Source organism: Ceratotherium simum, chromosome 16 (assembly GCF_057802395.1).
Source record: "Ceratotherium simum simum isolate JZ-2026a chromosome 16, ASM5780239v1, whole genome shotgun sequence".
NCBI classification, from domain to species: domain Eukaryota; kingdom Metazoa; phylum Chordata; class Mammalia; order Perissodactyla; family Rhinocerotidae; genus Ceratotherium; species Ceratotherium simum.
Genome location: NC_141915.1, coordinates 46,668,423 through 46,683,342, shown reverse-complemented (window position 1 = coordinate 46,683,342; position 14,920 = coordinate 46,668,423). Strand labels below are relative to the sequence as shown.

General features: G+C 46.0%; 1 protein-coding gene across 3 annotated transcripts in view; it reads right to left on the bottom strand.

The window, feature by feature from the left end:
- Positions 1-1,266: 1,266 nt before the first annotated feature.
- The window catches only part of DCAF7 (DDB1 and CUL4 associated factor 7), a 34,007-nt gene continuing 20,353 nt past the window's right edge, over positions 1,267-14,920 (bottom strand). The window contains exons 3-8 of one of the 3 annotated variants that reach the window (XR_001391462.2): positions 14,165-14,276; positions 13,650-13,768; positions 10,052-10,261; positions 9,006-9,123; positions 6,018-6,254; positions 1,267-1,343 (exon numbers count right to left, since the gene is read on the bottom strand). Coding sequence is in view for 2 of the 3 variants with exons in the window: in XM_014789151.2 (XP_014644637.1) it covers positions 6,082-6,254; positions 9,006-9,123; positions 10,052-10,261; positions 13,650-13,768; positions 14,165-14,276 (732 nt within the window). In the remaining variant the exon portion in view is untranslated. Of the gene's footprint in view, positions 6,255-9,005; positions 9,124-10,051; positions 10,262-13,649; positions 13,769-14,164; positions 14,277-14,920 lie in introns of all 3 variants that reach the window. The other 2 variants (XM_014789151.2, XM_004432634.3) reach the window with 2 other exon arrangements.

The window sequence follows — 14,920 nt, the reverse complement described above, 5'->3', positions numbered from 1 at the left end:
ACTCAAGAGCAAGAATCACATATTTCCCATAAAATATACCCTGTTAGACCATGTAGCACAGCTCCAACAGAGCCAGCAGCTGCTCTTTTTGCCACATAAAATTTAAACTTCTCTACACAGACCCACTGCCACCCTCAGCTCCGTCTTCTAACACAGTGGCAGACACTAAATCCTAGGTCACTGAACCAATCACAATTTGCCTTTCTTCTCTTCCCTTGAAATGGCCCAACATGAGCAAAGAATGAAAATCAAAATAAATGGGGGGAGTATTCATGCAGGACTCACAGCATTTGAGTGGCAGTGGGGATAGGAACTCCTTCTCCATCCTACCATGTCGGGGCACAGGCTTGGGAAACTGGCTTCGACTTGGAAACTCTAGAGCTGTCAGAGCCTGGTGTCCAAACCCATGGGATCTGGGAGTTATTTCTTTGCCATCCTTCACAGCCAATAGATTACTGATTCCTGACTATCCCATCTCTTAAGTCTCTTCCGTTGTGTCCTGTCTTCCTCTCTGCTGCTGCTTAGTTCAGGCTTTGACTTTTTTCTCACTTTGACTATATTAATAGGTGAACTGACTCCCTGTCTCACCCCCCACTCAGAGGCACTTTCTTCACTGCCTCCTAAAATGCAATTCTGAGCATCACTTCCCTCTACGTACATTTTCCAAAGTCTCATACAGGAGTAAGGTCTAAACTTTCTGCAAAACATACAAGACTCTGCCTGATCTGGCTCCTGCTTACTTCTTTAGCCACATTTCCCACATTCCCCATAGGAAACCCCACATCAACTTGTAAATCTCTGAATGTGATCACATTCTTGCCTTTATAGATCTGTACAGAGATGTTCTCTCTGTCTTAAATGCTTTTCCCTATTCCCAGAGAACTCCTATTCAGCCTTCAAAACCCAGTTCAAGCATCCTTCGTCTTGTGAAGTTTTTTTTCCCTGACCCCCTCTGGGTCCCACCCAGTCATAGGTAATGACCAACTCCTCAGGGCCATCAGTAAGCCTGAACAGACCTGTTAGTGCACAACACTGTATTTGTTCATGCGGATGTCTCCTCTAGTAGACTGTGAGCAACTTGACGGTCACGGCCCCCAGCATAGCAAAGGTGCTCTCTGTTTTGTTAAAGGTGATGAGTCAGGCTGTCAGACAGTGTGAATGGGCTGCGGCAGAGTCTAATCCCCCAGCCAGTGTCTCAGAATGCCAGCCATTCTGCGAAGACCATACTGGCAGAATGGGAAGAACTGAATTCATCACAAGAAGAAATGCAGTCAATCTATACATGTTCAAGTTTTATTACAAAGTATGATGGGCAGAAAATATGGTACTTCTTATACAGGAGGCTGAAACAGAATGAAAGGGTGAAAATTAGGTTTAATATACTCAGGAAGCAAGAAACAAAGTCATAGATATAACATTCCACTTTCAGGTGCCTTTGAAGTAGGCTTTGATGGACTTTACTATCATGGTTTCACAGCACAGTGTTAAAATTTTATTAAAAGCCCTGTGTACAATCAGTCCTGTGAAAATAATATTTTAAAAAGAAAAACGGTTATAGTACAGTTCTGCAAGGGGCAGCTTCCTCTCTACCTGACCACGGGATGTCACAAAACCTATAGTATAGAGGAAAAGTTTAAATATAAAACAAGAAAGTAAGTTCAGACACACTAGGCTAAAGGGGACAGAAATTGATTGGCTAGAGCTTAACATTTCAGAGAACAAGAAATCCCCATTTTCTACATAGAGGTTTGTACAATCATGCTACAAATTCACACTCAGGGGAGGAGGAATAGAAAGTCACTGACAGAGGGGTCATAAAATACACAGAAACCAAAGCAAATGATTCATATTCGACTCAATCAAGTCAAAGCTTTAGCTGAACAAGTTTCAGAACACATTGTATACCACAATCAACCCAAGAATCTACTATTCTTTTAAATAGTAGATATTGCAAGTTCATATTCACTGGGTTGTCCCACAAACCATCTAAGCTTTCCGGCTGTTACACAGACTGCCAACCTCTCTTCTTGAATTCATACTTTCATTAGCTTATTTGTTTCTGGTTTGATATACCAGTCCAAGCCTCTCTGGGAAGGCACCTGCATGTTTCCATATTTAAAAAATAACATCTAGAAAGTAGCCTGAGAGGACCCGGCCCATCCCATGTGGCCATACATTTGACTTTGACCATTAGCAGCAATGACAACTGTGGAAGAAGAGGGTGCAGGTGGGAGAGGTGGGCGAGGTTCTGTAACATGAGACACTCTCAGTAGCTGGCCCAGAGTTCACAGTGACTGCTCAGCTCAGCTCTCCTCCCAGGGAAAACCCAATTTAAGGGCCAAGCATGACCCTCGTTCCTCAACCTGGAGTGCAAAGAGTAATGGGAAGAGTCTCCCTTGAGGCTTCTACTTCAATGGTCTCCCTTATCCCAAGCCAGGAAGTCGAAGGAGCTGCCATATTGTCAAACTGGGGAAGGTGGAGGCAGGGTACTGGGCTGGCCGTCCCATGTTTGGTAAACCCTGCAGCTCCTACATGTCTTTACAGCCTAGGAATTCAAGGCCCAGGCTACAGCAGGGAGAAAGTTCTACAGTAGAAAGGGAGTGGGAAGATAAGAGGAAGAGAAAAGAAAGGGAGGAAAAGTCAGCATGACAACCTCTGCTGCTTCTTGCTCTCTACAAACCTACAACCAGGAAGAGCCGTGGTGTGGAATGGTCACGAGACTCTCAACACCTGCAGATTTCCACCACCAAACATCACCTATGGCTGCATTGCTGCAGGGAGGGGCTCCTCTGCCCTGAGCTGTTGTCCCATCCCCACAGTTACCTAGCGTCACATACCTAATGAATGGTCCAGGAAGGCTGACAACGGCCAAGGGCACAGTCTCACTTCATAGCCACACAACAGTCTCAATGCTTCCCACCTCACACCTTTACGGCCCTCTAATATTTCCTCCTTTGATCTAAAGAAACACTTGCCATTGATTTTCCTCCACATCCTAAATCTCCTCTTAAAATTTCAGCCTAAACTATCATCAAAACCTTGTAGGAGTCTCAATTTTTTTTGTTCCTTCCCAAATCTTAACCAGTTCTCTGAGAGCTGATCCTGGTTCTGATAAGAAATGTCACCCTGTTATCAAATATCTTCCCTCTTCCAGTCCTCACCTTGCAGCCTGGCTCCTCCCTGGAAGGAGAGGGTTCCCACTCTCCTGGGTGTAAATACTCAAGCTTTTGAAGGACTTGTACCCATTCACCAGCTCTCTGACATGGAACCCGAGGCCTAATTTATTCAGCACCTGCCTCTCCCCTCAGAGCAGACAAGGAAAACAAAGGCAGCTTCAGCTCAGGGGGCCAATAGCAATTAAAGGGCCACTGCCAGCAGAGTCAGAGTCCAGAGGTGCCACCGTGGCCTTCCCAGTGAAGTTCTGGCAGCCGCTCTTCTCACACTCGAGGAGAGCAGATCCAGAGTCTCCTACCCATTCTCTCTGGCTGTCAATTTGAGAACCTAAACAAATTAAACAGACACTTGCTTTTGAAACTACAACAGATCTCTGCTTCCCAGAGAACGGCTGGCTAAGAGGCTTTCTAAATCCTGAGACTACAGAAATCCCCTCCTCAGCCATGAGGCCATCTGGCCTGTGCCATAAAGGGAGAGTAAGAGAGTGTGACTTCAAAATACTAGCATCCCAGCAACTGTGAGTGTGTGTGTGTTTGCTTAGGGAGACTGGGGAGTCTCACCTGGGCCCCAGGTGGGATGTCAGCAGGAGGAAGGACTGCACTGCAGGGCCTGAGGAGAGGTGATAGGGCTGGGAGTCCATAGGGCAAGGAAAAAAATAAAAGCATCAAAAGTTGTTGGTTTCTAGAGTAGATAGCAACTTTATGCAAATATATTCTATTTACTATTGCCTCATTTCTTTTTCCCTGGGTTGTTTTTGAGTTCCAGTTGACAAGTCTTCTCAGCATTCAGGCCAGGTTTAAGTGCAGATCATAAAAGGAATCTTAACTCAGAACTCAGTGTAGTTAAGCCCTGCCACAGCACGACCAGTTCCTCCTACCACTCTGACCTCCATTTCAGACCTTTTTCCACGGGAAGGACCTGATGACCTCCTAGAGCAAGCAACCATCAACTCAGACGTGCTACCCTTGAGAGAAAGACCATGGAACCATCAAACACAATTATGAGCAGAGGAGGGTTTTGACCAAGAACTGCTCGCTTTACATCTCCAAATGACACAGTGCAAATCTGATGGTTAATGCAGAAGAGTCAACGTCAAGCAGATGACCAGCCAAAGAGCCCCAAAATCAGAATAAGAAAGTAAAGAGTTGGAACGGGAAATACTCTGACTAAAAAAGAGCCTTTTCCTTTGGGACAAGCCCCTGTGTAGTTAAGCAAAGAGCTATGACTTTGGGGATACAAACACATCTGCTTCTGAAAAAGAAGACTCAACTAAAAGAGTCTAAGGGCCCAGAAGAACAAAGCTAACTGTTTTGTTTCTCAAGAGCAGGTGAGAGCCTAAGTGGACAAAACCATCAGCCTTAAGGTCTGCTACGCTCCTGCTCTCAGACACACAACCCAGAGGGTCTCAGAAACTTTTGGGCACTTGGCAGAGCACAAAGAACCACACAACGGCCCCCCCCCCAAAATTCTGAGTGTGTTCCAAACCCTGCCTGCCCAAGGACTCACCTACTGTCGGAATCACATATAAGCCCCTTCCATGGAGCTCATTCACGTAACGGAAACAGATTATCTGCAGCCTACAAGTCCAATACTGCTCAGAAACCAAACTGGGGGCAGGGTGGTTGACAGGTGTGCATAGAGTTCTTAACTGGCTGACCCTGGGGTCTCTGATTCTTTTGTAGCTATCTATTTACTTGACAGCCAGGGATCATCATGGCCTATTAGTCCATCCCTTATAGGAGCTGACAGTCTCCCACACTCTACAGGAGATCTTGTTCAGGGTTACATGCACAGATTGTGTGCCTCTCAAGCAGGACTCGCACCTCAGAGGGCTCAATCCATAGAGTGGCCAATATACCACCAGTCACAGTATACTAAACAAATAGAGATACTGAAGTTTAGCTTATCGATCATTCTTGCCTATCATTCAAGACATGAAAGAAAATGGCCTAGGGCTTATATTTGCAGAGAAAAACAGACTCTGAAACCATGTACTGGAAATATGCTCTAAGCTCGGCTTTCCTGAAACTATTCCCTTCAAGTCAGGCACCCCAATCAGCCTATTTCAGCTCTAAGATGTTCCCAGTATGTCCCAGGGGATTTGGACAGAGGTACTTCAAGGAGTAACAGAAGGCTTCACATGTCTGTTTTGGAGCCCAGAATGCCCTTGAGAAGAGCCAGGCTGAGAAAAGGTGTGAGAGTTGGCCGACTGCAGAGCACCAAGGTGGTTTGGGACTCCCGGTCCGGTACGTTCCACTCAGGCAGTGAGTCAAGAAGGAAACTGCTCGTGGGGTCAAGGGCCCAGTGCCAGATCCAGGCACTGAGGGAAGAGAGTAAGGTGCTAATAGAGAGGACTATGAAACAAAGGAAGAGACCAGGGAGTAAAATTCTTTTCATAAAAAAATTAGCCTGATAGATTAAAAAATATACAAAGTTGAAATTTGTTCAAGACATTGATAATAGGAGGAAAGACAACTTCAAATTGATATTTGTTCCCACTTAAGTGCTAACACAGACATGGACACAGATTGCTGCCTTGGGCAGTAGACAGACAGATACATCTAGGGCAGATGAATACAAACATACCCAGTGCCTACAATGCTCATTAACACAACAGCTGAGAAACAAATATACACAAAATTTTAATTGAGGAACCAAAGGAGAAGAGGAAAGGAGCGAAAATCGTAAAACTCAGCCCTGGGCTGAGGAGGCGCCACACAGCACTGAGTCCGGCACACAGCGCGATGGGGTGACCGGCCAGGAACTCCTAGAGCAGCTTCTGGTAACAGTGGGTGCAAAGCAATGAAAGACATACTGGCCACCGGAAACATGTTTCTTCTTACTTTGGGGTGGGGCAGAGGCGGGAAGCACACAAACCTCTGCCTTGTGGGCATGGCACCACCAACATTACACTCTGAGTATCTCCAGGCAGTTGTTGTAGCAGATGGCAATCCAGTCGGGCTGAGTCGATGCCCACTGCACGTTGTTGATCTCTCCTTCAGCTGTATAGGCCAGGATAGGGTCCTCGATGGCCCGGGGCATTTGCTGGATGTCCCAGATGAGAGCCTGATGGTCATCCGCTAGGGACAGAGAAAGCCAGCAAGCAAAGTCACAACTCAGGCAATGAGGATATGATTCCCGCATTTGGGGGACGGTCACAGTTTACAAAGCATTTGCTCATCAAAACCCCAGGGAAGGAGGTTTTATTTTAAGCCCCCATTTCACAGATCAGAACTGAGATTCAGAAATGTTAGGGCCGGCCCCGTGGCTTAGTGGTTAAGTGCGCGTGCTCCGCTGCTGGTGACCCGGGTTTGGATCCCGGGCGCGCACCGACGCACTGCTTCTCTGGCCATGCTGAGGCCGCATCCCATATACAGCAACTAGAAGGATGTGCAACTATGACATACAACTATCTACTGGGGCTTTGGGGGAAAAATAAATAAAATTAAAAATTAAAGAAATGTTAAAGCACTTACCCCAAACCACAGAGCTATACAGCCAGTGAGTGACAGAGTCGGGACTCAAAGCAAGGCCTCTGACTCTGTGTCTCCAGGCTCCACTCACTGCAGCAGAGCCCACGTAGAATGGGGCTTTAGATGGGCACGTCTCCTCTGGGCAGGCAACAGGAAAGGGGGATGGGATAGGATGAAAATGGTCCCAAAACACATCATTTTCAGCCACTTAAAGTAATGAGTGATTAAAGAGTCCTTTCTGATGATTCAATTTAATGGGATTTTTCCTCCTGTTTTTTTTTTTTTTCTTTTTGTGAGGAAGATCAGCTCTGAGCTAACATCCATGCCAATCCTCCTCATTTTGCCGAGGAAGACCGGCCCTGAGCTAACATTCATGCCCATCTTGCTCCACTTTATGTGGGACGCTGCCACAGCATGGCCTGACAAGCGGGGACCCAACCCGGGCCGCCAACAGCGGAGTATGCGCACTTAACCGCTATGCCACGGGGCCAGCCCCTTTCCTCCTGTTTTATGGACATTTATACTTCAATGAGATGTTATATAGAGATAAAGTGCTGTATGGACATGCGCTATTAAAAAAAATTTCCCCAAGAAAAGGGCCCTGTGAAATACCAGAAAAGAAGGTAATCACTTCAAAAAATATATAAGCACATGAAAAATGACTAGAAGGAAAGATACCAAGATGAGTACAGTGGTACCATTAGGATGGCAAGGTTATGAGTTATGTTTACCTTTTTCTAGTTCCCAACTGATTTGTAATGTGGTCATATTACTTTTATAATCAAAATAATAAGTTCTTAATTTAAGAGAAGGAAAAAAAAGGCAATGAGCTTCAAGACCACAGTGTCCCCCCATCCCCTCTGCCCACCCTGATGTGAAAGCCCATCTCTGATACACAGGAGATTTGAATAAACTAAACCCTAATAGGCCAGCCTCATGCAGGCAACACTGGCCTCCTGCCAAGGTAGCATAACTTGGGAAGGTGCGAGATGCTCTTCCCCGGGGCCACCTGTGTCAAGAGATCTGGGGAATTGTTTTAAACCCTCAGCACTTGTAAAGCGCTAAGTTCCCTTTCCTCAATTTTCAACCAAGCACACCCTTCAGCAACATCTCCTTCAACTGAAAGGACTCGAGACAGGTGCAACACACAGAACAGAAGTGAGCCAGGCAGAGGCAGCCACCAGGAGCAGAAGACGGTCTTCTGCTGGGGGGCCGGTACTGTTCTCCATGAACAATGGACAATACCTTTCCTTGTTCCTTTTTCCACCCCTCCCTATCCACACCCCTGGGGAAAAAGGGCAATCGTGAGGAAGTCAGATCACAACCTGAGGTACAGAGGAAGGCGGTGGGCCCCCAACTGCTCCTCAATGAGACATACAGGCAGGAGCAGAGGGCCAAAAACAGGAAAAGCTTCCTATGCCTTTCAAATTAATGCTAAAATGGCAGAAAACCACCAAACTACATTGCTCCTTTGGCTCCATAATGCACAAGGAAATGAGGACGCTACTGATTAGTGAGGAGAAGAAAAAGTATGTTAGAAGGAAACCCACGGCACTAAAAAAGATCCTAAGGAGCAGAGTACTCTGGAGCTGGAGGGGAGTCTCTTCTGTGTACAATGAAGGGACGGAGATTCATTCTGGGGGGTATGTGTACGTATGTACCCACATATAAAGGTCTGGAAGAAGACACACTAACTGTTGTTAGAGGTCACCTGTGGAGAGTGGGACTGAGGTGGAAGTGGGATAGGAAAGAGAAAAATGACTTTCACCTTCCTATTTTATATACCTCTGTGGTGTTTTAATTTTTAATAAGTGACATATTATTCCCAGAATAAAAGCACACCGATGGCCAGCATATTTTTAAGGGGTACTCTTTTTGGTCTGGCAAATGGTAAAATGAGAACTACAAGTCACACACCACTACCAGGCCAGGCTACGTAGGGTCCTTCAACACACCGAGAGCCCACTGCAGTTTCATTATATCTCCCAAGGGAGATGTCAATCTTGGCAGTCCCAAAGATTCTGTTACATCCAAGAGAGACTGCCCCTCTTCTCCATATTCCTGGATCTCAGTCCTCTGTGCCAGCTTAGATTTTAGAGGGGGACAGTATGAGGCCCAAGCCTGTAACCGACACACGATGTAAACATATATGGAAGATGCTCTGATATCACTGAGGGGACAAGATCATCTGGAAATTTAGACTGCTCCAATTTCACAAGTCTGGGAGGCTCTCAACTGAGTTACTTTGTGTAACTCTCACAAACTATCCTTGAAAACAGTAAGGATTACAATTCTAAGGAGACAAGAGGAACATCTCCTTACTTTCCCTCCCTGATTTCCCTCCCCCACCATGATTACCTGCAGTACAGATGTGGCAGGATGAATGTGGGGCCCAAGCAATGCCATTGACACATGCTCGGTGGTTGTTTAACCGGGCGACAGGCGTGCAGGGAACTCGGACGTCCAGAATCACTACCTGTAGAAATGAGAAGTAAAAGACCCAGGAACTTCAGGGTGTGACAGAAAAAACAAACAAAAGATACTACACAAGAAAAAGTATGTTTTTTAAGCATAACTAGTTCACTTGTGGATATAAAGACCACTAGAGACAGAGGGTCTCTGTCCCAAAAGTACCTACACGATTGAGGAAAAAGAAAAAAAAGACGACACAGGTAGTTTCTAGTCCATATCTTAGCAACACAGGGCCTTTAGACTGATAAGGAAGGGGAGATGCAGGAGAGTGGATAATCCACCAAGCCCTGTTAGGCACATGTGCTAAGAATTCCGTGCATGCTCAGCTGGAAAGGAGAGCCCCCGTCCTCAAAGCAGATTTTGGAATGTAAGAAATCCGAGGTGCTGTTTTCACCAAAACAAAGTTAATCACCTCCACTATTGCTTTTACAAGTAACAGGCTACAGAGAGCTGCCATTTCCATGTCTGTTTGCTAAAGCTGGAAGAATCTGTCCAGACTACAGAAGGGGAAAACTGCCTGTTTCTATTCTCAGCACCATAAGCACATACGACCGGGTTTACTTTTTAGATATTGCTTTTCTTGGCTCCGACTTCAACTCTCCAAGTACTAAAAGTTCTTAACACATAGTCCTTGGTCTAGATCAAGTTTTCTCAATCTTGGCACTACTGACATTTTGGGTCCGGTAATTCTTTGTTGTGGGAGCTGTCTTGTGCATTGTAGGATGCTTAGCAGTATCGCTGGCCTCTATCCACTAGATACCAGTAGCACTGCCCCCATCTCCTGAGTTGGGACAACCAAAAGTGTCTCCACACATTTCGAAAAATCCACTGGGGATAAAACTGCCACCAGTTGAGAACCACTCTTCTAGATATACTAAGCAGTGCTCGAGTTAGGTGGCAGGGGCTATGTTAGCCTGAAGCTGGGTGCTCACCTCCATTCCATCCATGGCCATGGTGGCCAGATAGTTAGGGTCCTGCTTGTTCCAGCAGAGGCGAAGCAGTGGGTGATGCTGTGGGTCTTCGTAAATGATGGTGCTGTGTTCTAGATGGCGGAGGTCAAACATTCGCACCGAGCCATCAGCGCCCACAGAGGCAAACATGTCTCTGCCACCCCCAGCCCGGCTAAACGCAATATCATAGACCTGTTGGTGAACAAGAAGCTCCAGTCAGGTTCAGATCCGTTACCTCCTTTTCCTGCAGCAGGGAGATCTGCTACCTCTAGTGCATCTAAACCCCGCTCACGACAGAGGAGGAGCTAAACAAAGCCATGTCAGTGAGAGCTCTAACATCAATGACTTTCCAAAGAGTGAACATCATTCTGCTATAGAAATTGGCTGCCTTCTTCCCACATTCCTGCTTTCCAAGTCTTCTTCCTCCAACCCCTGTGATAAAACAAAGGGCACATATCCGGCTGACCAAGACAGCACAAGTCACTGTGATCAAGTATTCTGAATGTGTGGAAGCTCAGTGAAGCCAGAGCCAGTGGCCGTCTTCTGCCACAATACAGGATTGAGACATGTATTTCCTGGGTCTTTGTGGCTTTCATGTGCGTGCGATCAGAGGCACATCTATGACCACATTAAGGCCGAGATCATCAATTTGCGAGATGGAAGCAGCCCTCCTATAGCCACTTAATAGCAGCCAAGCTGGTTCTGCTGTGAAACCTGGAGCTGAGACTCATTTTTTTTTTTTTTTTAAAAGATTTTATTTATTTATTCCCCCCCCCCGCCCAAAGCCCCAGTAGATAGTTGTATGTCATAGTTGCACATCCTTCTAGTTGCTGTATGTGGGACACGGCCTCAGCATGGCTGGAGAAGCAGTGTGTCGGTGCACGCCCGGGATCCGAACCCGGGCCGCCAGCAGCGGAGCGCGCACTCAACCACTAAGCCATGGGGCCGGCCCTGAGACTCATTTGTAATAAAGAGGTAACAGCAGTTGAATCATGGGAGGCTCAGACGTTCCTAGTTTCACAAAGAGGTTTAGTATCACTCTCTTGACCTAGGACATGCTCTGTTTCTTCTCCTAGTTGGTTTGTATCCATAAGTGAATCAATTCAGGTTTTAAATGATTGTTTTTTGCATTTATTATGTGCTGCAAACACTACACACCACTAATGTCTATGAGAAAACAGAGGCAGAGAGCAATGGAGAGCTTCAGAGAAAGAAAGGGATGAAGAGAGACAGACAAAGCCAGAGCCAGACAAGCAGAGAGAGAGAGAAACTGGAAAAGAAAAACAAATGCCAAACAAAACCTATCTGCTGGGGTCAGGGATAATAACAGCTGACTTCTGGACAGACACGAGTGGACTCTCTCACTAAATACCATGACTCCAGCCTTGTTGAGGTTCTGCCTAAGAGACACTGCCAAACAAGCATCTATTTCTTTTTTCTTTCTTCTTCTTCTTTTTTTTTTTTTTTTGGTGAGGAAGATTAGCCCTGCGCTAACATCTGTTGCCAGTCCTCCTGTTTTTGCTGAGGAAGATTGGCCCTGGGCTAACACCCGTGCCCATCCTCCTCTACTTTATATGTGGGACGCCTGCTACAGCATGGCTTGATAAGCAGCGAGTAGGTCTGTGCTTGGGATCTGAAGCTGTGAACCCCGGGGCGCCAAAGCAGAGTGTGCAAACTTAACCACTATGCCACCAGGCCAGCCCCACAAGTATCTATTTCTAGTCAACCTCATAAACTCCTTTTTCTCCGGCTGACTACGAAGAAATTACCCTTCTCTTTCTATGGTAGGAATTAGGAGTGGTTCAAAAGGGAACTGGGCCAGTCACCACAAGGAGGCCTGACAGATCAAGACTCTGGCCACTATGTTAGGGCAGGGGTGTGTTTATATCAACATGGGCACCCCACGGGCCAGCTCTTAGTAACTCCTACGAACAAGGACACCACAGCAGCATCATTAAGTGATAAGTTACCCATGGGAAAGGTGGCCGAGTGTGTAAAGCTCTCTCAGCTTTACCTGACTGCTCCTTCCTCTGTGCTCCACCAGTGTATTTCATCATAAACCAAGGGAAGTTGACAACTCCCACATGTATGCCACCTGTCTCTAAGCCAGTCCGACAGGCAGCAACAAGAGCCTCCCAACAAGACTGTACTTTGACAGACAGAGGTGGACTAAGAAAAATGAAAGGCTGGGAGCTATCACTGTTTCTCTCAGAACAACCATCCTCAGGTTCATTTCTTCAGGGCCAGGGTCTGTTTGCTCTTAAGATCCACTCCTGGCCCTTCCTTCTGGTAGGGAGAAGCTAAGGTATCTTTCCTCCCTCTCTCTGTTCTCTGAAGAGTCTCTGGCAATGGCTGTGTTCCCTCCATGGTTCTAGCTTCAGCCCCTGGGCTCCAGGAACCCTGCCTCTTCCCTTTACCCCTCCAGCCTGCAGGAAGTAGCAGCATCCTGCTGCTCCTCTTCTCTAGCTTACCTCACTGTTGCTGGTGTGGCTTCTCAGCTGACCATCGACTGTGTAAGCAATCGCCTGGATTAAATCCCCTCAGTTTAAATATTCAGAGTAGTTCTAGTTTTCTGGGTTGGACCCTGACAGAGAACAGCAGGCTAAGTTGTCACATAACTAAAATGTAGCAACCTGTTACACTTGATGCCAAGGGGATTTCCAGAAGTTCCTTACTGGTCCTCTCTGCAGGACAAATTCTTCCATGGCCCCATGGTTTAGCAGCAGCCAAGTCTAGCAGCCTCATAACAGACCTCACCCTTAGAAGCACAGAAAGCCAAAGAACAACCCCTTACTAAGAATGACAACCTGGTTACCTTCCTTCTGTGGACAACCTCAAGTTTCTGACCAAAGTCAAGGCATCCTTTTTATCTGTACAGACATTAATACTCCTTGCTGTGCAGGATAAGGTAGAAAAGAAAAGGAAACACTACCCACAGGAAATCAGAGTACTAGTAGCATGCAGTGGCTCTGGGAGGAGAAGATTGATGACTATTTCCCAAAACCACTCAGAAGAATGCTCTGATTAAAACATGACCACAAATGGCTCCCCTCGGCTTTTCCAATAAACATAGGAAAAACATCACCATCCAAAATAAAATATAGCCAATTCCAAATAGTATTAAAAGTACAAGTATTAAGTGAACATACCAGAATTTCATAAAACAGGTTTAGAGAAAAACTGATGAATTAGGTTTGTCTGCCAGGAAATTTCCCTCACCCTGCCTCCCTCCCACTTCCTCTCCCTCCCCCCAAAAATAAATATATTTCAAGATAGGTATTACTCTAAGATTATTTTCTTAATCACATCAGGTTCAAGAGAGTTCATTATTACAAAATAGCAATCTCTGGCCTGAAAAGAAAAACAATAGACTATAGAATAAGTTGTTTATATCAGCAAAAAGGATGCATTCATTTACAACAGTGTTGTTCTCCACTGTTTTGACACATCACTATTTTCTATTTAGACAAGAAGATGTCAGTATTATATTATGATTTTCCATGTAATTTGCAAAACAGTGAGAGAACAGTCCGACCTCACACTGAGGACATGGAAAGCAGAAGAGGAACAGCATCATTACCTCTTTGTCATGGGCGATCAGCTGGGTCTTCACATGGCCAGACACAAGATTCACTCGCCCCAACACCTGCCCTGTCTCTAGCCCCCAGATGGTACAAGTCGTATCGATGCTGGAGGTACCTGGAAACAACCAGTGCAATCAGTGGCTGACAGGAGTGAGGTTCCCATCAAGCTCCTCTCCTTGTGCCTACTCCTCTGTTCAGCCCAGGAGATAACACGCCACAAACACTTCCTGAGCACAGGGAGGCTAGCAGGAGAGCCAGAGAGTCAAGTGTTCAATCCTTACCCTAGGACCTTAGACTCTGACTGGAGAGACAAGATATACACACGTGAGAAGCTCAACTCCACAGGAGGAACTAATAACCACATTCTGTATTTAGCCTCTTGCCCACCTGGCCCTGTTCTAGGATGATGCATGTACCTCAGGCCCCTGGTTAAAAACTGGCCCAGTGTTATATCTGAGAAAACGTATCTTTGCTTCTTCAAACTGGAATATGCACGCCCTCACTCCCTTACCTAAAAGATAAGGATCCACCTCATTCCAGTCAAAGGAGGTCAGAGGAGCACAGAAATCCGAGTTCTTGTTATTGTTTAGCAAACATTCCAGCCTGGTCTCTGTTTCACCAACCTGAAAGAACAATAATTTAAAAACTCAACCAGTCTTACCTTTACAAAAACCTTTAAAGCCCCATTTAGACAATATCTTAGTTAATATAAGACATAGGGGAAGAACATTTTTATCATGAAGAATATTAAAACCCACAAGAACTCCCTGAATGCTACTTCTTTCCAAGCTTCCCACTGCCCAGCTTTGTTTTCAAATTTTCATCCCAAATTTTTCTAGAGGAGAGGTCTTTGCCCAAAGTGCCCGGGTCACTTTCCCAACCCAGAATCTCTGTACCTCGCCTGGCTGGGCACTACACCTCCAGACTGTAGGAGATGCTGCTGATGAGCTCAGCTAAGGTGGGAGGTAAAGCTCCAAAATCCATTCACATACTTTACTAGAGTCAGTGGCCTGGTATTTTGTTTAATTTACTCAAAAATATCTTGGCTGTAAACAGAATAAGAGGCCTCAGGAATCCCCACTCCAACAGAAAGTTATCATCATTATATCAGGTTAACTGAGCCTCGGTTTCCAGGCCTGACGGCAGCCAGCAGCAACACTTCAAGGAATCTTGGCTAGATTTACTAGGAAATCTGCTGAGCCAAACAAGGTCATTCCAGATATGCCACCACTTGTCTCTCCCGGGCTGCAATGACGCTTGCTGCCTC